Below are 25,806 nucleotides of genomic sequence, written 5' to 3'. Positions count from 1 at the left end.
CAGCATTAGACCGAATCCAGTGTTTAATCAGAGGTCCGTTTAAAAATTCTTAACCCAGTCAGCTCCAGAAGTAATGGCACCCCCGTGTAAAGATGACACTATAATGGTTATAAAGTGTCATTACGGTTAATTCATCTCTAAACTATTTTAAATATTTTGAAAACGAGTGCCTGGGCCCGTGAGTCAGGGACGTGATCGCAGGCGGGTGTTTATTAAACTGAACACACTTACACTTAAAGCTGAATATAATATGTTTATGTGTTAGCATTAGCTTTTAGCACAAAAAAAAACAAGAAAAAAAGGAACTGGAAACCAGCGTCTTGTAAGAAACATAAAGAATAAAGAAATACAACAGTTTAATGATCTTGTGTTCTAATGATTTATTGACGTAAAACAAGGTACAGAATCTGGAAATGGGAGAAAAGAGAAAACAAATAAATAATAATAATAATAATAATAATAATAATAATAATAATGAAACGAATAAACAGAGATAAGTGACACCAGGACAGAGCGAATACCAACAGGAAGCGTGACAGTACAGTCTCTAAAGCAAGGGGAACACTATTTATGTCTTTCTTCACGAAGGGTGCCAATAATTATAGAACGGATGAGTTTGTGCTATTATTCAAAATATTACACTATATTATCCTTCTCTCTCTCTCTCTCTCTCTCTCTCTCTCTCTCTCTCTCTCACCACTCGCACTGACTCACAGCCATTACACAGATGTAGCCGGTGTGTTTTTGCCTAATTTGCTGCCACGCTCCTCACACACACACACACACACACACACACACACACACACACACACATAGAGTAATTTTTTTCTTGATTTGGGAAAAAATCAGACAAATTAATGTTCAGTGCTGAAATCCTGATTACACTGATGTGACGTGCTTGCTCTCTCTGTGTGTGTGTTTGTGTGTGTGTGTGTGTGTGTGTGTGCATGCTTCTGACCTTTCCCCCCTAATGGTTATTAACACACTGGATCGGCTAAATGGAGTCCACTCCTGCCAAATAGTGTCAGTCCAGAGGTGTGTGTGTGTGTGTGTGTGTGTGTGAGAGAGAGAGACAGAGAGAGAGAGAGAGAGTGAAGGTGCTGGAAAATGAGACAAGGAAAATATTCCGCTATTAAACTAAACAATTAAACGGCTTCTTTTTCAACTTGTTTGTTTATTTGTTTATTTTGTGTTTTATCATTTTAAACTATATTCAGAACGTTTTTGTGGTTTATTTTGTATTTTCTAAGTTAAAATATTTCACGTAATGTGAAGCGACTTCACTCCCACAGGAGAGGAATAAATCAGATCGGTTTATTTTTATCCGTCAGTGTGTGTGTGTGTGTGTGTGTGTGTGTGTGTTTGTGTGTGTGTTTGTGTGTGTGTGTGGCGTCCTGAATCAGCCTCAGGAGCGCAGAACTGTGTGTGTGTGTGTGTTCCAAAGCAGAACCATGTTCTACTACACTACACTCAGTCCAGCGTCTCATTTAATCACACATTTAGTTTCATTTAATCTGATCTGTAAAATTCCATCATTAGTTTAAATGGAATTATAAAATCCACAAACCAAACGGAAACCTGTCCTTATATGGCCATGTCTATGTGCCACTTCCTGTCCTCACCAGTGTGTGTTGTGTCAGGAGGAAACTGGTCTTACTGGTGCAGTGTGTGTGTGTGATGAAGCATCCTCTACAGCAGTGCCTTAACCTGTGTTTACGTCACTTAGCTCCGCCTTCGGGTCATGTGACCATGGCCCCAGCCTTACATGACTTATCCTGATGTAATATGATGATAGATTGTCCAATTACGTTTGAGCCTGTGGGCGGGGCTTGGTAATAAAAAGTTAAATGCGTCATTTTTATCGAGTTAAAATCTGATAGCCGGCGCTCCGGCCGCGCCCTTCAGCTCGTACACCGCCTCACTGTCCCAATACTTATGACCTGGCATCTCTATCGATGTGGAGAATTTTCCAGACCGTATCAGAGCCTCGGGGCAGCGCGGCCCGGACCGTGGCTTTATTTAGTCTGATGTTGATGGTGTATTTACTCTCGTCCTGTGGATGAGTGAGCATCACACACACACACACACACACACACACACACACACACACGCACACACTCTCTGTGTTATGAGATGGTCTTGGTGTTACAGTGTGTTTGGGAATTACAGCTCATCCCACACATCCCAGAGTGTTATGAGTTAGTGCAGGGGTGGCCAGGATAGAGCGCCCCCTGGAGGACACAACAGGGCCCAACAGCGGCATCGTGGTGGAGCGGGGACCAGAACACAATACAGTGGGGCAACACAACACAACAAACTGCAACAAAACACAAGCCAACATACTGTAACATACTGCAACACAACACAAGACAACACAACACACTCCCATGGAACACAACAATATAACAAAACACAACACACTGCAACACAACACAACCCAACATAACACACTGCAACACAACACAATACCCTGCAGAACAACACAACACAACACACTGCAACACAACACAATACCCTGCAGAACAACACAACACAGTGCAACACAACACAACACACTGCAACACAACACAACACACTGCAACACAACACAACACAACACACTGCAACACAACACAAGCCAACATACTGCAACACAAGACAACACAACACACTGCAATAGAACACAACAATATAACAAAACACAACACACTGCAACACAACACAACCCAACATAACATACTGCAACACAAGACACACAACACAACACAACACACTGCCATGGAACACAACAATATAACAAAACACAACACACTGCAACCCAACCCAACATAACATACTGCAACACAAGACAACAATATAACAAAAAAGGAACACAACAAACTGCAACACAACGCAACACAGCAGAACACACTGCAACACAACACACGGAAACACAACACACGGCAACACTACAAACTGCAACACAACGCAACACAACAAAACACACAACATACTGCAACACAACACACTGCAACACAACACAACACACTGCAACAAACATAACACAATACACTGCAACACAACACACTGCAACACAACACAATACAACACAACACAACGTGTTCACCAGGACACACCATGTGATCCAGGTAAACCAGGTGGACAACACACTGCAATGGAACACAACAGTACACAACAATATAACAAAACACAACACACTGCAACACAACACAACCCAACATAACATACTGCAACACAAGACGACAATATAACAACACACTGCAACACAACACTTCTTGTATCTTGTAGATCTTGTAGTGATCTGCTCGTTTAAAAACAGCTTCAGACCTGACGACTGTTCGCTCTGGCTGTAATTTGATCACTCGGTTGTACTCCATAACTGTGAGGCTCGTGTTCTTAGGTTAAGTGAGACGGTCCAGCTGGGGGTCCACCGAACCCACAGACGCCTCTAGTGGTATTTAAACTAAACGACTCAGTGAATTATCAGGGATTTTAAACGACATGTATTTAACTACATGTGTGCATTATAATTATATATATGTGTGTGTGTGTGTGTGTGTGTGTGTGTGCATCAGGACACACCATGTGATCCAGGTGGACTCAGTGCAGCGCTGGATGGAGGATCTGCGTCACATGACCGAGGTGGAGTGTATGTGTGTGCTGCAGTCCAAGCCGCTCGGTGTGGATGAGGACTCTTCAGGCGAGCTCATCGTCCCCGGTGTGGGCGTGGCCAGTGATCACGTGACCCGGGACAACCTGCAGACTCTCCTGAAGAGGGCGCTTGTTGTCAGCACTGAGCTGGGCAAGATGTTCCAGCGTCTAGAGAAGGGACGATGGCAGCGTGTCCACGGAACCGCCGTCAGGGCCAACTGCCACGTCCGCTCGCTGGTGCACGAGTGCAGCGCTCACAGAACCAACAACACACACATGCAGAAGGTCAGGAACCGAGAACATCATCACCGACAACAGCACACAACATGTGTGTGTGTGTGTATGTTCTCTAAATGTTCTTATGTGTCCCCCCTGCAGTATGAGGCCACTCTGCTGGAGAAGTGTACGGAGCTCACCGTCATCACTGAGAGGTGAGGGACTGCTTTGCATACACACACACCACAATAGGTTCTTCAGAGAGTGAGAGCATTGCGTGTGTGTGTGTGTTCTTCAGGTGTCTCCACACAGATGATGAATATTTTCTCAAGTCCATGAAGGAGGCCATTCACGAGATCCTAACGGACGTCAGCGACTCGTTCAGCCAAATGATCGACATGGCCTTGGCCAGTGAGATACAGGTGAGACCACAGCGCTCATCGCGCAGCTTCTCCTCCGCTAGGTGGCGCCGTCGCTATGGCTGCTTTTCATTCATTCCTTTAAAATATTACTGAAAGGAAAACTGAAAGCTGGAGTTGCTGAAACAGGCAGCTGTGTGATCGGTGTGGCGGGTGAAGCTGGAGGTGAGAACCCTCCAGATAGGACTGTCTCAGGGACACTACTGGAGCAGAGAGTAGGGACACTGTGTGGGAAAACATCTGGAACATCTCCATCAGCCTCCATAGGGCAGGGGGCAGCACAACACAACACACTGCAACACAACACAACAACACACAACACAACAACACAGTGCAACACAACACACTGCAACACAACACAACAACACAGTGCAAGACAACACACTGCAACACAACACAACACACTGCAACACAACACAACACACTGCAACACAACACACTGCAACACAACACAACACACTGCAACACAACACACTGCAACACAACACACTGCAACACAACACAACACACTGCAACACAACACAACACAACACACTGCAACACAACACACTGCATCACAACACACTGCAACACAACACACTGCAACACAACACACTGCAACACAACACACTGCAACACAACACAACACACTGCAACACAACACACTGCAACACAACACACTGCAACACAACACAACACACTGCAACACAACACACTGCAACACAACACACTGCAACGCAACACAACACACTGCAACACAACACACTGCAACACAACATACTGCAACACAACACAACACACTGCAACACAACACACTGTAACACAACACACACTGCAACACAACACACACTGCAACACAACACACTGCAACACAACACAACACACTGCAACACAACACACTGCAACACAACACAACACACTGCAACACAACACACTGCATCACAACACACTGCAACACAACACACTGCAACACAACACACTGCATCACAACACACTGCAACACAACACACTGCAACACAACACACTGCAACACAACACAACACACTTCAACACAACATACCGCAACACAACACAACACACTGCAACACAACACACTGCAACACAACACACTTCAACACAACACACTGCAACACAACATACTGCAACACAACACAACACAACACAACAACACAGTGCAACTCAACACACAAACACACAACACAACACACTGCAACGGCAACACAACACAACAACGCAACAGAACACAACACAACATACTGCAACACAACACACAAACACACAACATCTGTGAGATGCTGCACTACAATAGAGCAACAACCAGCACTCATGCGTTATGTGTTTTTATTTTAATTGACTTTATGACTGCCTGTTCCAATAATTTTGCCCAACTAACATTGTGCATGTGTGTGTGTGTGTGTGTGTGTGTTTCCCGTGAGCAGGTCCTGATCAGGCAGGTCGAGGAGTCAGATGACGTGTTCCTGATGGAGAACGCGATCAGTAACCTGCTGTCTCTCACGCAGGACGGACCTCAGCTCTGCAGCATCATCGCCAAAGTGAGAACAACACACACAGCGTTCACACTCGACTTTACAGCCACCTAGTTCTCTAAATATAAACCTACTGTACCCGTGTGTGTGTGTGTGTGTGTGTGTGTGTGTGTGTGTACAGGAAGGTGCAGTCATAGCTCTGTTGAAGATCTGTAGGCAGGACTGTTTCAGCTCTTTATACGCTCCTGCTCTCAGGACCGTCGCCTCCATCTGCTGCGTGGAGGAGGGAATCAACCAACTGGAGAAAGTACAGTAGCGCGCACACACACACACACACACACACACACACACACACACACACACACACACACACCTAGTCCTCAGTCTATAATAATAGCAGTGTAATTCTGCCGTTAACGAGGCCTCTAACTGGTTGGAGAAGCCGAGCTCATAAACTCAGAGGGAAAGCTCTGTAACTCCCAGGTTCAGTGGGAAGTGTGTGTGTGTGTGTGTGTTTTTCCCAGTGGTGTGTTGAGTCGAGGAACCGTCAGACGTCAGAAGCCTCTAAAAATATGAAAAGAAATTCGGAGCTTTTCCCCTCAGGAGGATGTGACAGTGAAGCTGAGAGCAGCGAGGCTGAAAAACACACCTGTTGAAAACCAGAAGCTCGGAACAGCAGCGGGGTTTTAGATTTTATATATAAAATTACACTTTTACATCAGAAATATTTGAACTCTGAATGACGTGTGAGTATGGATTTACAGTATGGTTTCCAAACGTGTGAGGGAATTTAAACCTACAGTACAGTACCGTGCAGACGTCTCAGGCGGGTGTGGAATCACAAATAAAAAAAAGGAAAAATGCTTAAAGAAATTCTCATAATTGTACAAGATGAGTGATGTTGTTGGATCAGACTCAGGTGTGTGTTTAAGCAGTTACACCAAGCAGCTGCTAATGGTCATGAGTTTCATGTGTAGGTTGAAATGCAGTCATTAACTGGAGAGCAGAAGCAGCTTAAACCTGGGTGAGGAACAGCCAGATTCTGCTCCTAAGGTGAGGTTGTGGAGGACATGAGGTTTCATGTCACAGGTTAGACATCATGACCATCAGAGGACAGCAACACATCACAGGGTAGCTCCGCTGCATCAGCAAGGTCTCTCCTGGGCAATTTTGAAGCAGACTGAGGTTTCAGGATGTGATGTTCGAGATATTCTGAAAAAGTACAAAGAAATAGGTGATGTTGTGAAGCGCAGCGGGCAAGGAAACTTATTTGACATCAGAAGAGCCATCAGCATGAAACCGGTGAAACCACTTGGACCCAGGAGACGTCTGGCCTGATGTGGTCTCCATGAAAGAGTTGCAGGCCAAGGCTGTGGGCCATGTGGAAACAAGGCTAAGCAACTCAGCTATGCATGAAAACAGAAGAACTAGGGTGCAGGAAACTGTGAAATGTGAAATATTCGTCTGTCGCAGGAGGCCAGAGTGTTCTTCTGCAAATGGAGTTGGAGGATTTGGTCAGGATTAATGACGTCCTCGGTGCTGAGAAATAAACACAGATACGTTTTCATCATGCAACACCATCAGGGAGGCGTCTGGTTGGCGCCAAATTTATTCTGCAGCAGGTCAACGACCCCAAATACTCGGCCAGTTTCATTAAGAACTGTCTTCAGTGTAGAGAAGAACAAGGAGTCCTGGAGGTGATGGTCCGACCCATCAGAGCCCTGATCTCTACATGAGGAGACAGACGGATCTGATGCAGACAACATCCACGCAAGATCTGTGCTTAGTTCTCCAAGATGTTTAGAACGACCCCCCTGCTGAGTTCCTTTATAATCCCTGTGTAACCTTGAAGAACCGATGGCGAGTCTGCTTTCACTCGTCACACCAAAGACGGACCTGATTAGGGTTTTCTCTTTGGTTTTATGATAAATGATAAAAATAAGCTATTGACACTTCTATTTCTAAACTTTACAGAATTTTTTAACGCCTGCATAAAACTCCTGAACGGTACTGTGTGTGTGTGTGTGTGTGTGTGTGTGAAACTGTCTGTTGTGCATTTATAAAGCTTGTCTAACAGCGCCACCACATGGCCAGATATGAAACCACAATGAGTCAGATGATAGAATACAGTCATGGGGAAAAGAAAGTGCACCCTCCTTCAGTTCTGTGTTTTATCAGAGTGTCAATAAAGATTGTGTGATCCTCACTTATTTCTATACACACACAAATAACCTCAGGTTACAACAACAACAACAATAACAATAACAACACAACATACAATGGATTAAATGTAAAGTCAATTTTCACTAAAAGAAAACAAGTGAAACGTTACACTCACCACCTTATTTACTTCTTTGTGTGTGTGTGTGTGTGTGTGTGTGTATATGTGTGTGTGTGTTTATACGCATGTGTGTATGTATGTGTATGTATGTATGTGTGTGTGTGTGTATGTATGTGTGTGTATTTATGTATGTGTGTGTATGTATGTGTGTGTGTGTGTGTGTGTGTGTGTGTGTATGTATGTGTGTGTGTGTGTGTGTGTGTGTGTGTTCGTATGTATGTGTGTGTTTATATGCATGTTTATACGCATGTGTATGTATGTGTGTGTGTGTGTTTATATGTGTGTGTGTATGTACGTATGTATGTATGTGTGTGTTTATGTGTGTATGTATGTGTGTGTATGTATGTGTGTATGTATGTTTATATGTGTATTTATGTGTGTATTTATATGTGTGTATGTATGTGTGTGTGTGTTTATGTGTGTGTGTTTGAGTGTATGTGTGTGTGTGTGTGTGTTTATATGTATGTATGCATGTATGTATGTGCGTGTGTTTGAGTGTGTGTATGTGTGTGTATATATGTTTATATGTGTATTTATGTGTGTGTTTATATGTGTGTATGCATGTGTGTGTGTGTTTATGTGTGTGTGTTTGAGTGTATGTGTGTGTGTGTGTTTATATGTATGTATGCATGTATGTATGTGCGTGTGTTTGAGTGTATGTATGTGTGTATGTGTGTGTGTGTGTGTGTGTGTGTATAGTGTGTATATGTGTGTATGTGTTTATACGCATGTGTGTATGTATGTGTATGTATGTATGTATGTGTGTGTGTGTATGTGTGTATATGTGTGTATGTATGTGTGTGTTTTTTTATATGTGTTTGTGTGTGTGTGTGTGTGTGTGTCTGGGTGTTTATATGTGTGTGTGTGTATGTATGTTTGTGTCTGTGTGTGTTTATATATATATATATATATGTGTGTGTGTGTGTGTGTGTGTGTGTTTAAATATGCGTGTGTGTGTCTGGGTGTTTATGTGTCTGTGTGTGTTAATATATGTATATATGTGTGTGTGTGTGTGTGTGTCTGGGTGTTTATGTGTCTGTGTGTGTTAATATATGTATATATATGTGTGTGTGTGTGTGTGTGTGTGTGTGTGTGTGTGTGTGTAGGTGGACGGTGTACTGTGTCTGGCGGATATTCTGACTGATGAAGGTTGTACAGAAGCGGCTCGAGCCGAAGCGGCAGCAGTCGTGGCTCAGATCACGTCCCCTCACCACTCCAACACACACCACCTGTCCAGCTTCATCGAGAGCATGCAGGACATCGTCTCCGCCCTCATCAGTCAGGACACACACTCACTGTTACATTGTTAATGTTGATGATATTATCATGATGAATCGTTATGTAACATTAGATTGTTACTGTTATCCAGCGCGTCACAAACGTCTTGCATACGGAGGGAAAATGAACACAAATGCAACTTTATTTACAAAACCTCCTTTACATTACTGTCCTTTATTTGAGTCGTCTCTCACACACCTGCATGTGTTTATATCCCCTGTACATGGAGACTTTTGGGACGCCCTGAACATCAGACAGAAATGAATGACGGTGTTGATGATGATGATGATGATGATGATACTATATGTGTGTGTGTGTTTCTCTGCAGAGCTTTGTGAGACCGCGTCCTGCGGCGAGGTGTTCCTCTTAGCCTCGGCTGCTCTGGCAAACATCACTTTCTTCGACAGTTTAGCGTGTGAGATCCTGCTGCAGCTGAACGCCGTGCACATCCTCCTCCAGGCCTGCAGGGACCGCCAGCGAGTCGACACACCTTACTCCAAAGACCAGGTCAGAGATCACACAGTCTGACACAATCACACGCGATTTACTTTTGTTAAGCACAAAAAACAAAAAAGGAAGTGTGAGGTATTACCAGGCAGGCATGTTACTACCCCTCTGTAGTCTCACATGTTGTGTGTTTTGTCGTTCGTTTGTTCTCTGCAGGTCGTAACAATTTTGGCCAATTTGTCTGTTTTGGAACAAACAGCGTCGGAGGTCTTACAGGAGAACGGTACGATGCTTGTGTGTGCTTGAACTTCACGGTAAAGCGTGATACTGCGTGTTGTGTTTTTGATCTTATGTGTGTTAGACTGAAATATTCCTTGTGTTATAAACATGGACAGAGCTGCATTTCAGTGAAAATAAACACAGAAAGTAAAAAAAAGACATTACAGAGGGTCATATCATTCTATATAATATTCATAAACACTGCAGTAACTCCAGGGAGAAATGCACTGATTAGGACTGACGTGTGTGTTGAAGGACTGGAGCGTCTACTGATGCTGCTGGGAGAGAAACCGTCGTCCTCCAGTCCATCAGAGGGCGCCGCGTGTGAGCGAGTTCAGCAGAAGGCCGCGGTGACTCTGGCGCGGTTAAGCCGAGACCCAGCCGTCGCTCAGGCCGCCGTCGAGCTGCAGGGTAGCGCGCTAACACAAAACAAACTACAACAACAATACACACAACTACAACCGAACATCACACCACTAACACCCTGACGGAGACAGCTGCAGATTTGGTAGGGAGGGATACTGGGGGTTGGGATCATGTGATTTTCTGAGTGTAGGGTTTGATCATGTGGGATATGGTCACATGACCTGTTTGGGGACTCGGGCTCGTAGTAACGATCGTGTTTGTTTTTAAAGCTGTGCCGCGTCTTATCCAGCTGTGTCGATCTCCAGCTGAGAGAAACAGCAGTGACTCCGTTCTGGTGGCCTGTCTGGTAGGAGGAGTGTGTGTGTGTGTGTGTGTGTGTGGTTGATTTTAATATTAATCAACATAGCTACCATCATTGTGTGTAAATGTGTGTGTGTGTGTGTGTGTGTGTGTGTGTGTGTGCGCAGGCTGCTCTACGGCGGTTGGCTGCAGGATGTTCTGACAGCATCGACCCGGCGGATCAGCAGCAGCTCATAAAGCCGCGGCTCGTTGATTCGTTCCTGCTCTGTTCCAACATGGAGGAGAGTTTCGTCTAAAGCTGCACACACACACACACACACACACACGCACACACACAGTATGCTGGACTGGGTTAAGCTGATCATTATTGTTCCAAGTCCATACAGTGATTTATTTTATTATTTTAGCTTACCAGTTACAGCGCTAATACTAACGCTAATGCTAACACAACTGCTTTTTTAGCAAAGTTCAGTTCTCACGTGACATATTAAAGACCTTCAAAACTGAAACACCATCTACAACCCGAAATCGAACAGGACCAGAAGCAGAAGTAAATCCCCAGAACAAGAACCAATAGTACCAACAGTACGCCTCGAACTGATCAGGAACTGGACACAGAGCCACAGGACAGAACCAGAACCGACCGGGAGAACATGAAGGACCAAGAATAAGTCACAGAACACACACACACACACACACACACACACACTCGTACACACATTCGTCTTTATAATAACTGAAATATTTAATTTAAAATATGTTGATTTTTAAAATGTTAATTTTTAAGGTTTTTACACAAAATGTTTGTAATATTTCTAACACTCATAAACATCTAAATGTCCATGTAAATGAAGAAACTTTACAAAATTTTAAACAAATTAAAGAGAAATGTGCATGAAATGAAAACCATGTGTCACGTGTCCATAAAGATTTAAACTCAAAATGTCTAAATGCTGCATTTACACACACACACACACACACACACACACACACACACACACACACAGTTTGTGCCGAAATATTTAACAACAGATCTGTTCTTAAAAAATTCTGGTTTAAAACATTTTAGTTTAATAAATTCTTTGTAAATAAATTCTATTTATTATATTCTGATTCTGAGTGCGTCACACTTGACTGGAATAAAAATATTTCAATACATTTATATTTCAGTTTAAACCCTAAATACACACTGTATAATAAAAAAAGTCTTTTAGTTAATTTATTTGTTTATTTGTTGAATCAGCAGTCAGATGGGAAGACGTGAACATGAAGCTCGTAGTTCAGGGATTAAGGAAATGGCATTCCTAAATACTCGTCCTTCATCTCAAAGTAGTGGCTGAATCGTGCAGCAGCGTATCTAAACACACACACACACACACACACACACAAAAACACTTATTATGCAGGTATAAATATCTTTAATATGTTAATATGAAGGTTTGTTATTTAATGTCAGTCTGAGCTGGAGCAAGACATTAAACTACAGGACACAGAGCGCCGGGTTAGTGCTGTTACGGGTTGGTGCTGTTACGGGTTGGCGTTGTTACGGGTTGGTGCTGTTACGGGTTGGCGTTGTTACGGGTTGGCGTTGTTACGGGTTGGCGTTGTTATGGGTTAGCGCTGTTACTGGTTAGTGCTGTTACGGGTTGGCGCTGTTACGGGTTGGCGCTGTTACGGGTTGGCGTTGTTACGGGTTGGCGTTGTTAAGGGTTGGCGTTGTTACGGGTTGGTGTTGTTACGGGTTGGCGTTGTTACGGGTTGGTGCTGTTACGGGTTGGCGTTGTTACGGGTTGGTGCTGTTACGGGTCAGTGCTGTTACGGGTTGGCGTTGTTACGGGTTGGCGCTGTTACGGGTTGGCGTTGTTACGGGTTGGCGCTGTTACGGGTTGGCGTTGTTATGGGTTAGCGCTGTTACTGGTTAGTGCTGTTACGGGTTGGCGCTGTTACGGGTTGGCGCTGTTACGGGTTGGCGTTGTTACGGGTTGGCGTTGTTAAGGGTTGGCGTTGTTACGGGTTGGTGTTGTTACGGGTTGGTGTTGTTACGGGTTGGTGCTGTTACGGGTTGGTGTTGTTACGGGTTGGCGCTGTTACGGGTTGGCGCTGTTACGGGTTAGCGCTGTTACGGGTTGGCGCTGTTACGGGTTGGCGCTGTTACGGGTTAGCGCTGTTACGGGTTGGTGTTGTTACGGGTTAGTGCTGTTACTGGTTAGTGCTGTTACGGGTTAGTGCTGTTACGGGTTGGCGCTGTTACGGGTTGGCGCTGTTACGGGTTGGTGTTGTTACGGGTTAGTGCTGTTACGGGTTGGTGCTGTTACGGGTTAGCGCTGTTAGCTTCCTAGCTCAGATGTTAACATAGATGTTATTTATTACAGTATTGATATTAAATTCTTAAACTAAGATCTTTGTTTCTGAATGTGAGACAATCAGAAAAACAGGTACAGAACTCTGCACACGGTTAGTTTCTCAGAAATTCTGATTAAACTTACCGGTCTTACCTCGGGTTACATAAGTAGCTTGAGAACCTTGCATCAGTGTGAAGTATTATTTAATACATTCCTGACTAAACTTACCAAGCCACTGAGTTGTGTTTTGATGTTCGGCTTTTGATCACATCTGTACAAGGATAACCCTGACCACCCATTGTCGTTTGTACATCACCTGAACTCGACTGACCCCGCCTCTTTTTGACTTTGCCGTTGGATTGCTGTTTGGGATTTGTCTGCTCGGTGTTTGACGTTAAACCCCTGCTCTCATACTCATTTGCCTCCGTCTCCACCTTCATCATCGCTAATACTGAAGCTCCAGCTCAACCCCAAACTAACACTCAGGTTAGAGTCTCACAGGTTCTCCAGGTTAATGTGGGTCAGACGCAGTGATGTAGTTACTGAAAAAAAGTGCATTGTGCATGCATTTGTCTTAGAACTTGCAACGGAAGAAGTTGGGTCCTAAAATCTTTTTCAGTGTGCACGAGTCTAAGTTTTGAGAGTTTAGAGGGCTTTGTTTTTTCACCATAACAGCCTTATCCAGGCAACGCAAGGCCACGGAGCTCAGGGCTCAGAACCACGCCCTCACTTTGACTAAATGTTGGCTCACTGTAGACTGTCACATTCGTACAGAGGAAGGATGATGATTGGTTTCTGTTCTCTACGACTCGGCTCGCTGGTTTACTCCATCACCCAGCACAGGTACGCTCTGCCCCAGCACGTTACTTGTGAATCTTGGCAGACGGTCCTGACCTTACATCAGGTCAGGACTGTCACACCTAATGTGAGGTTTATTTCTAATCACAGACACCTGCATAAAACACATAAGAAGTTGTGTGTGTGATCTAACATCATTTGGGAAATGAACCCTTTGAATGTGTAAAGGAACTCACTTCAGGAAATCAAAGTTGATGGTGGAGTACTTGGCCTGTAACAGAGCCCACATCCCCCAATTCAGGTGAGCCACCTGGAAACAGACGGACAGAAAGGCAGACTTTATTAATATTAGTGGTGCTGGTGAAGGGAAGCACTACTATTATCTCGCAGGCTTATTAGTGGTGTCCAAAAAGACCCATGGACTTAACATTGAGACCAAATTTGATGGATTCTGGCACAGACCAGGAATTTCGTAGAAATCTCAAATTTACCACATTTGAAGAGGCATGCAAGCTGTGTCAGAACATACCCCGCAAGAGTTATGGAGGGCACAAGAGGTGCCCAAATTTGCCCCATTGACACATAATGGGGACATACGTAACTAGTCCCGTACTGTTTGTCGTAGAGATGTCAAATCATGCGGCTTATACGGGAATGGGGTGCTTGACATGACTGTTGTAAGGGATGAGCGGTAGAGACGCCGGGGACAATTTACAGGCTCAGAATCCCATAAACGTAACATTGCTAATCATGTTAGCATTGTGCTAGCAACATAATTCTTTTGTGAAAGCAACATGCTAATCATGTAACCATCATGATTACAGCATGCTAATCATCTTAAAGGCATGCTAATATTGTAAGCATCATGTTAGCAACATGCTAATCAAGCACCAGTCTTTTCTCTTTCAACTTTGAACCTCTCTAAGTAATTATTATTAATACTAACCAGTGTGAATTTGCAGACTTGGATGTACAGTGTGTTTACGTCTCCCTGAGTGACGTGTGACTCGACTCGGCTGTTGGTCCTCAGGCTCTGCAGGTACGAGCTCAGCCAGTCCCACTGCAGCTCACGGCTGGGGTACAGACTGTAGTCCACGTTATCCACACCTGAGAACAAATAAAACCCCGTCACCCGGACCAACAGCAGGAACGTTTCAGATTTTTGTGAGTGAATAAAAACCGACCTGCGAATTCGTTGAAGTGGTTTGCAATGTCGTACGCCTGGTAATTAAAGTCAGCGTATTCATAATCGATGAATTTAACGACACCTGAGGAACACAACACATGGTTTTAGAGTTTCATACAGAAAAGTATGATTCATTAACGGGTTATGAGACGGCTCTGTTACAGAAGCTACTTTGTGGTAACATTTCCGCACTAATGACTTTCATTCATCAGCAGTTTCTGTCCCGTTGCCCGGCAGTACTTCGAGTGCTGCACACGAAGAGGGAACCTCACCTTCTTCTGAGTTGTAGATGATGTTTTTGATCAGCAGGTCATTGTGGCACAGCACCGTGGGCGACTCCAGTCTGTTTAAGTGTCTCTTCAGCTCCTCCGTCTCACTGAGCAACACGTCCACGCTGGGAATCGTCTGCCAACTGAACGACATCGAAAGCTGACATTAGACACTGAAAAGGTGTTACAGAAGTGTAAACAGCCAATCAGATTTAGTCTCTCTTTAACAGTCTAGAACCAAAACCCAAAAACACTGAATAAAGACCAGCAAACTCACCGGTAACAAGAGTTTTGTGTTTAATTATTAAACATTTTGGTATGTGTGTAGACGATGTGATTTCTTACCCTTGCCATAAAACATCATTTTCTTTTTCACAGTTCCTTAATAATTTAATGTAATTAGCCAACTTGGACCAGAGCACCGGTTCCACAGACGAGATGGAGGTCGGCTTGATGGAGTGGAGCTTTCCCAGTTCTCCGGCGACCAGCCTGCAACATCAACACAACACGTTTAATCATAATGTACAAAAATAAGTTACAGAAGACGCACAGGACTGCTAACATCCAAAGTACATTTATTACTTCTACCAACAATAATAACACTCATAATAAGAATTTATGAATAGAATTGTAATAACAAATACTACTGTTACTGCTACTAATAATTCTAACATTTTATTTACAGTCAGGTCCATAAATGTTGGAACAAGTTTATTATTCTTTTTTATTATTTATTTTATTTTGAAGTTAATTTTTATTGATTACATATTTCAATTTAATCATTTTGATATATACATTATGATTTAATTTGATTACAGTTTTTTTACAGCCAACTGTCACTAACTGATTTTATTTACTTTTCACCAAGTTAAATTAAATTTCAGCTGCTTTCTTTGTATGTTGTTTAATCCTGGTTTTATTTATTTATTTATTTATTCACTTATTAATTTTAACCATTGTACAGCACTTAGATCAACCTTGATTGCTTTTTTTTTAAATGTGCTGTAAATAAAATTGACTTGACTTGACTTGAAAGTTGTTTGGCATTTCGCACATTTTTTTTAAACCCCTTCGATTAAACCTGAAAGTCTTAAGTGTTTCAGTTCAGATTCACTGTTCCGGTGTACAGAAGCAATATACCAACAACTTTAGCTCTCTGTATAAACATCTTTCATGGTATTTAAGGACACTGTACAGTTACAAAGAAAACATGTTACAATAGAAAGTGAACGAATTTACTTTAAGTTTATATTTATAAATTACATTTATAGAATCGACCTTTTTGTGTTTTTTTTGTGTTTTTAACTTTGGACTTTTGTGTTGATGTTATTTCCAGACTTTACTTCCCAGTATGCACTGCAGCTCAGTCACATGGCCCCAGTTGGCCTCACCTGAACTCTGTTTAGTCTGTAGTCAGTAGTTCAGTAAGTCGCTGTCTCGCGTCTGTTCACCGTCTCGTTTGATTGTTTTTTCTCCTGACTACAGTGTCACTTTTATAGTTTTGTGTTCGTTTATTTTCAGTTAATAAATGTCTTACTGTCTGCCCTCATGCTGTCACTGCAGTCCCCATTACATAAGACACTTCTGATGCAAACTGCGCTTCACTGGCTTTGTACATCTAATCTAATCTTCTTTAATCTAATTTAATCTATTCCAATCTCAAGTTCACATTCACATTCAAATTGTTTGCCGTCATAAACAGCATAATATGCAATGATATGCTTACACAACTGTCCGTGATCTAAAAAAGAAAGATTTCTCATAAAAAATTTTTAATTAAACAAAAGATAGAACTTTTAATTAAAAAAAAAAAAACGTTAGATTTTTACAAATTCACAAAAGTTACAAAATAAAATAGAAATATCTAATTTAAGAATTTAAATATTTAATTTAGTCTGGCCAAAGTACTCACTGTGCAGATGTTTATCTTGCTATTTGCTGAGTTAGCCAGATGTGTCCTATATTAATGTGTCTTTACGAGCTACACACTGGACCATGCTGTACACACATGGGCTGATTTTCCTGAGTGCCGTGCTTGCAGTGAACTACATGTACAGCTGTGCAAAGTGTCTCAACATCTGTAGAACCTGTTTCTTCAGCTAATGTTTGTGTTGATATACACAGACATTCACACACAAACACACACACACACACACACACACACCTGTAGACCAAAGGCTGTCGGACCAGAACATCATCCAGCGCGACACCCTTCAGAAACTCATAGCAGATGCCATTGTGGAAGCTGCAGTAGAGTTTTGGGCCGCAACCGTGCGAGTGCAGCAGCTTCAGCATCTCCAGCTCCTTTTGTCGGTTGATGAACAGCTCGGTTGCGCGTCCGAACACTCGCACCAACACCACCGCCGTGTCCGTGCTCACAGAGCAGCCCAGCAGCTGGTTGGTGATGCCCTCGGTAAACACCTGCTTACACACAGTCACACACTGTTACACACACCGCCTCACACTATCACACACACCATCACACACAGCAAAATGGATCAACTCACACAATCACACACAACACCACACACCACCTTACACCATCACACACACCACCATACACACCATCACATACAGTACACCATTATATACACCATCACACACCACCTTACACCATCACACACACAATTACACACACCATTATATACACCATAACACACCACCTTACACCATCACACACACCATCATACACACCATCACACACACCATTATATACACCATCACACACCACCTTACACCATCACACACACCATCAACACACCATTTACACACCATCACACACCACCTTATATCATCACACACACCATTACACACACACCATCATACACACCATCACATACACCATCACACACCACCTTACACCATTACACACACCATCATACACACCATCACACACACCATCACACACACCATTATATACACCATCACACACCACCTTACACCATCACACACACCATCATACACACCATCACATACACCATTATATACAACATTACACACCGCCTTACACCATCACACACACCATCATACACACCATCACACACACCATTACACACACACCATCATACACACCATCACACACACCATCACACACACCATCACACACAGTACACCATTATATACACCATCACACACCACCTTACACCATCACACACACCATCACACACCACCCTACCCATCACACCCACCATCATACACACCATCACATACACCATTATATACATCACACACCGCCTTACACCATCACACACACCATCATACACACCATCACACACACCATTACACACACACCATCATACACACCATCACATACACCATTACACATCACCTTACACCATCACACACACCATCACACACAGTACACCATTATATACACCATCACACACACATCATACACACTATCACACACACCATCACATACACCATTACACATCACCTTACACCATCACACACACCATTACACACAGTACACCATTATATACACCATCACACACCACCTTACACCATCACACACCACCTTACACCATCACACACACAATTACACACACCATTATATACACCATAACACACCACCTTACACCATCACACACACCATCATACACACCATCACACACACCTCACTACACCATTATATACACCATCACACACCACCTTACACCATCACACACACCATCACACACACCATCACACACACCATCACATACACCACTATACACACTATTACACACCACCCTACACCATCACACACACCGCCTTACACCATCACACACACCATCATACACACCATCACACACACTATTATACACACACCATCATACACACCATCACACACACCATCACACACACCATCACACACAGTACACCATTATATACACCATTACACACCACCTTACACCATCACACACACCATTACACACCACCCTACCCATCACACACACCACCATACACACCATCACATACAGTACACCATTACTGTATATACACCATCACACACCACCTTACACCATCACACACCACCTTACACCATCACACACACCATTAAACACACCATTATATACACCATCACACACCACCTTACACCATCACACACACCATCATACACACCATCACATACACCATCACATACACCATTATATACACCATCACACACCACCTTACACCATCACACACACCATCATACACACCATCACACACACCATCACATACACCATTATATACAACATCACACACCGCCTTACACCATCACACACACCGCCTTACACCATCACACACACCATCATACACACCATCACACACACCATTACACACACACCATCATACACACCATCACATACAGTACACCATTATATACATCATCACACACCACCTTACACCATCACACACACCATCACACACCACCCTACCCATCACACACACCATCATACACACCATCACATATACCATTATACACAACATTACACACCGCCTTACACCATCACACACACCATCATACACACCATCACACACACCATTACACACACACCATCATACACACCATTATATACACCATTACACACCACCTTACACCATCACACACAGTACACCATTATATACACCATCACACACACCATTACACACACCATCATACACACCATCACATACACCATTACACATCACCTTACACCATCACACACACCATCACACACAGTACACCATTATATACACCATCACACACCATCTCACACCATCACACACACCATCACACACACCATCACATACACCACTATACACACTATTACACACCACCCTACACCATCACACACACCACCATACAGATAATCACACACACCACCACACCATCTCACAACATATCACACACTATCATGCACACAATTACACACCATCACACACACCATCACCCACATCACATACCACACCTCACACAATCACACACACCATCACACATCATTCCACACACCACCACACACGATCACATACCATCACACACCTCACACACACCGTCACACACCATTAAACACACTATCACACACCATCATGGACAACATCACACACACCACCACATACACCATCTCATACCATCACACACCAGACAGAGGGACAACCGTAGAGAGACCTGTAATGTTTTTGGGATTTGATAGAATGAAAGGTTTGGACCAGATACAGTTGGCCCAGAGGCAACAGGTAAAAAATAAAAACAACCCTTTTAAGAAAAAGGCTCCAGGCACAGATGAGATGATGACACAGGACAAGGTCGGGGCTGTGTGTTTAACGTCAATGTTGAATGGAGGTCAGGGACAGTGTCCTTCGTCCCGGCTCCATTTTTTTAATACTGGTTGTTCCAATTACATGGGAGTCCCACTCCCAGGAAAAGTATTTAACAGGATTTAGGAGAAAAGAACTATGTTGGTTCCACCCAGACAGTGAAAGAGTGGTTTTGTGAGGGGTCATGGACGTGTGTGTGGATTTGGAAAAAGTGGATGTGGAAAAGTTGGACTGCTTTCATCGTCAGACAAATACACTCCCTGTTCGGTAGAGATCTGAGTACTGCAAAAGTTTCATTACATTCTGTCCAGCCAGTTTTGCGTAATGCTGCGACAAAATCTGGCTGGACAGACAGACACACAGACAAATTTGTTTTTTGGTCCTGCAATGTATGAAATGTTAGATATCAAGATATCTTTGAAAGAGTGAGTGCACTAACTAATGTACAGACAAAACCTTTCCATTTTATCCTATAGATGAGGTGTGTGTGTGTAAAAATACATGCAAAAACTAAACCACAGAACATATGTTATTAAACTGCCCACGCAGAGGTCTTTCGGAAGCGTCCCACATCTGTAGAGCAGCTAGCTACATGTACGGCATTAAATGAATTACTTGCACTTTGCAATTTTATGCCAGATAAAGTGTAGAAGGATAGTGCACATGCTCTTAAAGTTATAAAAAATCTGCTATTTTCTTGCACGGTGGTTTGGATTCTGTGAAGATCCGCATCTTACAGTTATTTGGAAAAAGAAAAAGTCACCTACAGTACATAATGTAAATAGGCATCATACTGTACACAACATTCATGTCCAACATTCATGTCCAACAACTTTCTAGATAACCTTAAGTTGGAGATCCTCAGCCCTCCACTGGGGTCTCAGGGTTTTGAGCAGCTGGATGATCCCGGGCTGAGGCGTCAGCTCGTCTAAACACACATCAAGGTGCAAAAGTTCACTAGTCTGGTGATTTGGGAGAAGATCCATTCCTCTTCTGGTCATGCAGAAAGTCTTTAATGGAAAGTGTTTTGTGGCTGAGCTCCTCGGGTGGACCGACACCACGGCCCTGACTTTAAACATTGTATAAAGTAACTCAGCAGGATGGGGACACGGGGGGACAAGTGCAATGTCCATTTGGGCATCGTGACATTTGTTTGTAGGAGTTATATATTAACTCAGCACTGAGAAAAAAAGGTGAACCTTAGTAAAAAACGCCCCTAGTTGGAAATTAAAATTTATGTATGATGGAAGTTATCATTTTTCTGCCAAACACACTCTCTTGTGCAGATCAGGTGACTTGCTGTGCCGCCTTCTAATGGGAGCAGTCAGAAAAACCGCAACGTCTCTTTCCAAAATAAATGCTTGCCTTTGGGTGCAAAAATATAAATAGTGACTTGAGAGAGTTTGCAATATTTACAGGATTGATACCTGAACTTTTCTGTAAAGTTTGCATTATAAAATCTCAGTGTTAACGCAGTCACATGACCGCTGAAAACCGATGACGACCGTACGTGCAATTAATCGTTATTCTAATTCAGAAATAGAATATCATAAATTGTATACATATACATTATATACATAAATTGTAATAGTGTTTTCGAAGGGCTTCTATTATGCAAAATTCACCTTTCAGTCATCTTTAGAGCTGGGGTTCGTGAGGAAAACAACACCCCCTGCTTTTGGTCTTTTTTGCATGTCTGTATTGGGCGGGGCTTAAACAAGCCAATAAAAAATTTATATAAAAAGTTGCTCAGCTCCGTCTTGTTCTGTCAAGTTCTGAAATGTTTTAGGGGCTGGGGCTTGGCAGTAGCTCATTTATACAGACACTGAAACAGTAAAAAAGAGGGAGTTTGAGGTTTTATAAAAATATGAAGTGTATTATAGCTGGGGCATTGACATACACACTAGGGGGCGCTCTGAGACCTAACAGAAATAGTAAAATATGGGACCTTTAAATAAAGAATTTGTCACAGTTACCCCTGTGCAATGGTTCCTTATATTTGCAAACACACACACACACACACACACACACACACACACACATATTAGGATCAATATGATTAATTTTGTCAAAGCTTGATTACATTAGATAATATGATAATATACGTATACATATATGGATTGGTAATTATAGACACAACCATCATTGATGAATTTTGGTTATGTAGTGTAATATAGAGTGATAGTGTTAGTTGTAGTAGTACGGGATAGTAATGGATATGATTGTTGTTTATTGATCCCTTTGTTATTTAACTTTATAAAAGGGAAGCCTGTCCATCTGTACTCTGTGTGCACGAGGTCAGACAGAGTGTTCAGAAAAAAAAAACAGAACTGAAAGCTATTTATATAACTTTTCCTAAGTGTCTCTGTTAAACTTAGTTTGCCAAATCTTGGTGAGATACTTTCTGCACTTTCTATTACACTTTGTCTGCATTAAGGTTCAATATTTCTTGCTCTCTGTGTGTACGGGTTATCCTTTGGTTACGCTCTACAGTTTTCTTGATTAAGGTTAGAACAGGAGTATAATAATATAAAATAAAAAATAGGAGGTATTATTAGTACATTGTTAGTATAAATATCATATTAGGTTATACTATTTCTTTTTAACATCATTGTTGTATCTCCTCCCAGCCCTGTTTCTCTCTGGTATGGTTCTTTTGCCGATGCCTTTTTTGTATTGGACATTAAACTTCCTTTAAATTGGACATTGGCTTTCTTAGAGTACAAAATCCCTAAAATATTATTTAAATTCAATAAAAGTCTCCACACTGCCCACGCTTAATACCCCTTACAAGTTTGTGTTTCTTGCATGTCCTCTTAATGGACCGATTTCAGGCCCGTCACCCTGACCCTGAACGGGCCACCAAGTTGCTGAAGGTGAGTGTGTGTGTGACGTGATGGTGCTGAAGTGCAGACCGCTTCCTGATCTACAGTGTGAGCTCCTGTTACAGCTCAGATCATTACGGATAAGGAGGAGTGCCTTCCCGTGTGTTCGATGGGAATTGGATCAGGACCGAGACGAGCCAAAAACACCCAACAGGAAACACTTTATTACACCTCTCATAGGTCAGAGGTCATTTCAAAATAAGACAGGTTCACAACTTATTCATTATTTTGCATGTTTGCAATAAGGTGTGTGTGTGTGTGTCGGGGTGTTAGGATGGAAGGTATCACTGAGGTGTTTTGGTGTCCAGTGGCACACACACACACGCACACACACACACATACAAAGAGGAACACATACACCATTACACATCACCTTACACCATCACACACCACCTTACACCATCACACACACCATCATACACACTGAGGTGTTTTGGTGTCCAGTGGCACACACACACACGCACACACACACATACAAAGAGGAAAACACACCCAGCACAGGAAGGTGTGCGGTGTAACCCTGTGTGCACCAGGTCAGTACAGATAGTGTGTGTGCAGCTCTGAGACTCAGTGAACACTGTGTGTGTGTGTGTGTGTGTGTGTTGCACTCCAACACACACCTGATGGTGGCAGAAGTACACAAACTCAATACACAAGTAAATGTACAAGTGCTCAGCTAAACATGTAGTCCACTACAAGAAGAAGTAACGCTTGCATGTTGTACTCCAGTAGAGGTACTGAGTACATGCTCTAATTTGTGCTCAGGTTCAAGTTTTCCACAATGAAACTTGTTATTCCGGAGCTCTAATTCAGTTACTCACTTCTTCTTCTTTGTCCTTCGGCTGTGCCACAGTGAATCATCCGTCTCGATCTAACCCTAACCTCTGCATCCTCTTCTCTCACACCAACTGACTTCACTCTTTGGTCTTCCTCTAGACCTCCTGTCTGGCAGTTCCAACCTCAGCATCCTTCTACCGATATATTCACAATCTCTCCTTTGAACATGTCCAAACCACATCAATCTGGCCTCTCTGACTTTATCTCCTAAACATCTTACATGAGTTGTCCCTCTGATGGACTCATTTTTGATCCTATCCATCCTTGTCACTTTAAAAGAGAACCCAATCACCTCCAGCTCTGCCTCCTGTTTTTTTTTCAATGCTAAGCCATAGAGCATCGCTGGTCTCACCACTGATACACTGATACACTTTTATCACACAACACACTTGACACTTCCTGCCTGTACACACCTCTTCACCTTCTATCCACACTATCCATTGCTCTGGAACGTTGACCCTGAGTACTTAAAGTTCTGCACCATCTTTACTTCTTGGCTGTATTCAGGCGCTTTACAAGTTCATAAAGCCTTGTAGGCGTCACAAGAGATAAACTCTTTTAGGCCAATATATATTTAAAATGTTTAACAGGAGTTATATAAATGATTTGCCTAGTTGGTTTAGACTCGACTGGACCGACAGGAGAGACACTGTGTCAGGTTTTAGACAAACGACATTACAGCTAGATTGTAGAATAACTAGTCAGTTTTATGAATAAAGAAAAGAGGCCTGCGAGAGGCAGCTCTGATCTGCATCTAGTTTTTTAGATGCTAAAAAAAGTCCTTGATTAACTTTGGTAAAGTTTTAAGGGTTTTAGTTCAGTTTCTGTTGCTGGAGCGGTTGGCAATATGTCCTGAAATGAAATCTAATTAACCCAGATAAATGTACTTTGTTTTTTGTTTTTTTCACAAAGGCAGATGTAACATGTTAACTGAGAATATAATAAGGTGTAAAGGTTTCACAAAAAGCTTTTTCTGCCACCACTGCCCTCAGCTTGTTCATCAGGGACAAACTCATCGTTATAGTCTATACTATTTTCTGAACATTTTTTTAGGGCCCAAGGACCCTCTTGTTTTCCTAAGGATTATTATTTTTTTTTCATGCTCAAAACCTTTCAGATGACTCAGAGAGTTGCGTGGCCCTGGGCCCTCAGGGGCCCTCACACGAGATTTTGATGCATAGCTCGTGCACACTTTCACGTAGGCACACAAAACTCGGTACACATTTAGAGCTCATTGAGCCAAACAACTTGTCCTGGGCTCAACTCAACAGGAGGCGGGTTATTTTGGGTCGTTCGCAAAAACGTACCCGATGGATTTTGATATACTGCTCTTAAGGAAATTTATGCGATCGGCACCAAACCGGGCCGATGTGATTTAAAGACATTGAGGATGCAAAATTGCGGAGGGATTTTTTATATGGGTTAGTTATAGCGATGCCTTAAACTTATGCTGATAATGATTAATAACTGATTAATTTCTGTGTG

General features: G+C 42.7%; 2 protein-coding genes across 3 annotated transcripts in view; one reads left to right on the top strand and one right to left on the bottom strand.

Annotated features, from left to right (window-relative positions):
- The window catches only part of LOC128532321 (protein inscuteable homolog), a 33,756-nt gene extending 22,160 nt beyond the window's left edge, over positions 1-11,596 (top strand). Inside the window, exons 3-13 of one of the 2 annotated variants that reach the window (XM_053506575.1) lie at positions 3,555-3,915; positions 4,009-4,061; positions 4,145-4,268; positions 5,684-5,797; positions 5,913-6,038; positions 9,179-9,350; positions 9,679-9,857; positions 10,014-10,080; positions 10,332-10,487; positions 10,712-10,788; positions 10,910-11,596. In XM_053506575.1, coding sequence (XP_053362550.1) covers positions 3,555-3,915; positions 4,009-4,061; positions 4,145-4,268; positions 5,684-5,797; positions 5,913-6,038; positions 9,179-9,350; positions 9,679-9,857; positions 10,014-10,080; positions 10,332-10,487; positions 10,712-10,788; positions 10,910-11,038 — 1,558 coding nt within the window. In that variant the 3' untranslated portion in view covers positions 11,039-11,596. The remainder of the gene's footprint in view (positions 1-3,554; positions 3,916-4,008; positions 4,062-4,144; positions 4,269-5,683; positions 5,798-5,912; positions 6,039-9,178; positions 9,351-9,678; positions 9,858-10,013; positions 10,081-10,331; positions 10,488-10,711; positions 10,789-10,909) is intronic. The other variant, XM_053506574.1, reaches the window with a different exon arrangement.
- A 132-nt stretch (positions 11,597-11,728) lies between these two features.
- On the bottom strand, positions 11,729-21,670 carry zgc:113516 (uncharacterized protein LOC541449 homolog). The gene is made up of 8 exons (XM_053506576.1): positions 21,445-21,670; positions 17,502-17,758; positions 15,683-15,826; positions 15,341-15,480; positions 15,067-15,150; positions 14,829-14,989; positions 14,119-14,192; positions 11,729-12,099 (listed from the first exon to the last, which is right to left on the bottom strand). The coding sequence occupies exons 1-8, from the start codon at positions 21,598-21,600 to the stop codon at positions 12,030-12,032; spliced, it is 1,086 nt and encodes a 361-aa protein (XP_053362551.1). The 5' UTR covers positions 21,601-21,670; the 3' UTR covers positions 11,729-12,029.
- Positions 21,671-25,806: the final 4,136 nt, after the last annotated feature.

The sequence above is a fragment of the Clarias gariepinus genome, chromosome 10 (assembly GCF_024256425.1).
Source record: "Clarias gariepinus isolate MV-2021 ecotype Netherlands chromosome 10, CGAR_prim_01v2, whole genome shotgun sequence".
In the NCBI taxonomy this organism is placed as follows: domain Eukaryota; kingdom Metazoa; phylum Chordata; class Actinopteri; order Siluriformes; family Clariidae; genus Clarias; species Clarias gariepinus.
The sequence above is the reverse complement of the archived record's forward strand: the minus strand, read 5'-3'. Positions and strand labels throughout refer to the sequence as shown.

Coding starts and splice junctions, on each gene's coding strand:
- zgc:113516 (XM_053506576.1), bottom strand. CDS start 21,600: ATGACCAGAAGAGGAATGGATCTTCTCCCAAATCACCAGACTAGTGAA. Junction 15,151..15,340: donor CATCTACAACTCAGAAGAAG/GTGAGGTTCCCT, acceptor TGTGTTCCTCAG/GTGTCGTTAAATTCATCGAT. Junction 14,193..14,828: donor AAGTCTGCAAATTCACACTG/GTTAGTATTAAT, acceptor GTCTGTTTCCAG/GTGGCTCACCTGAATTGGGG.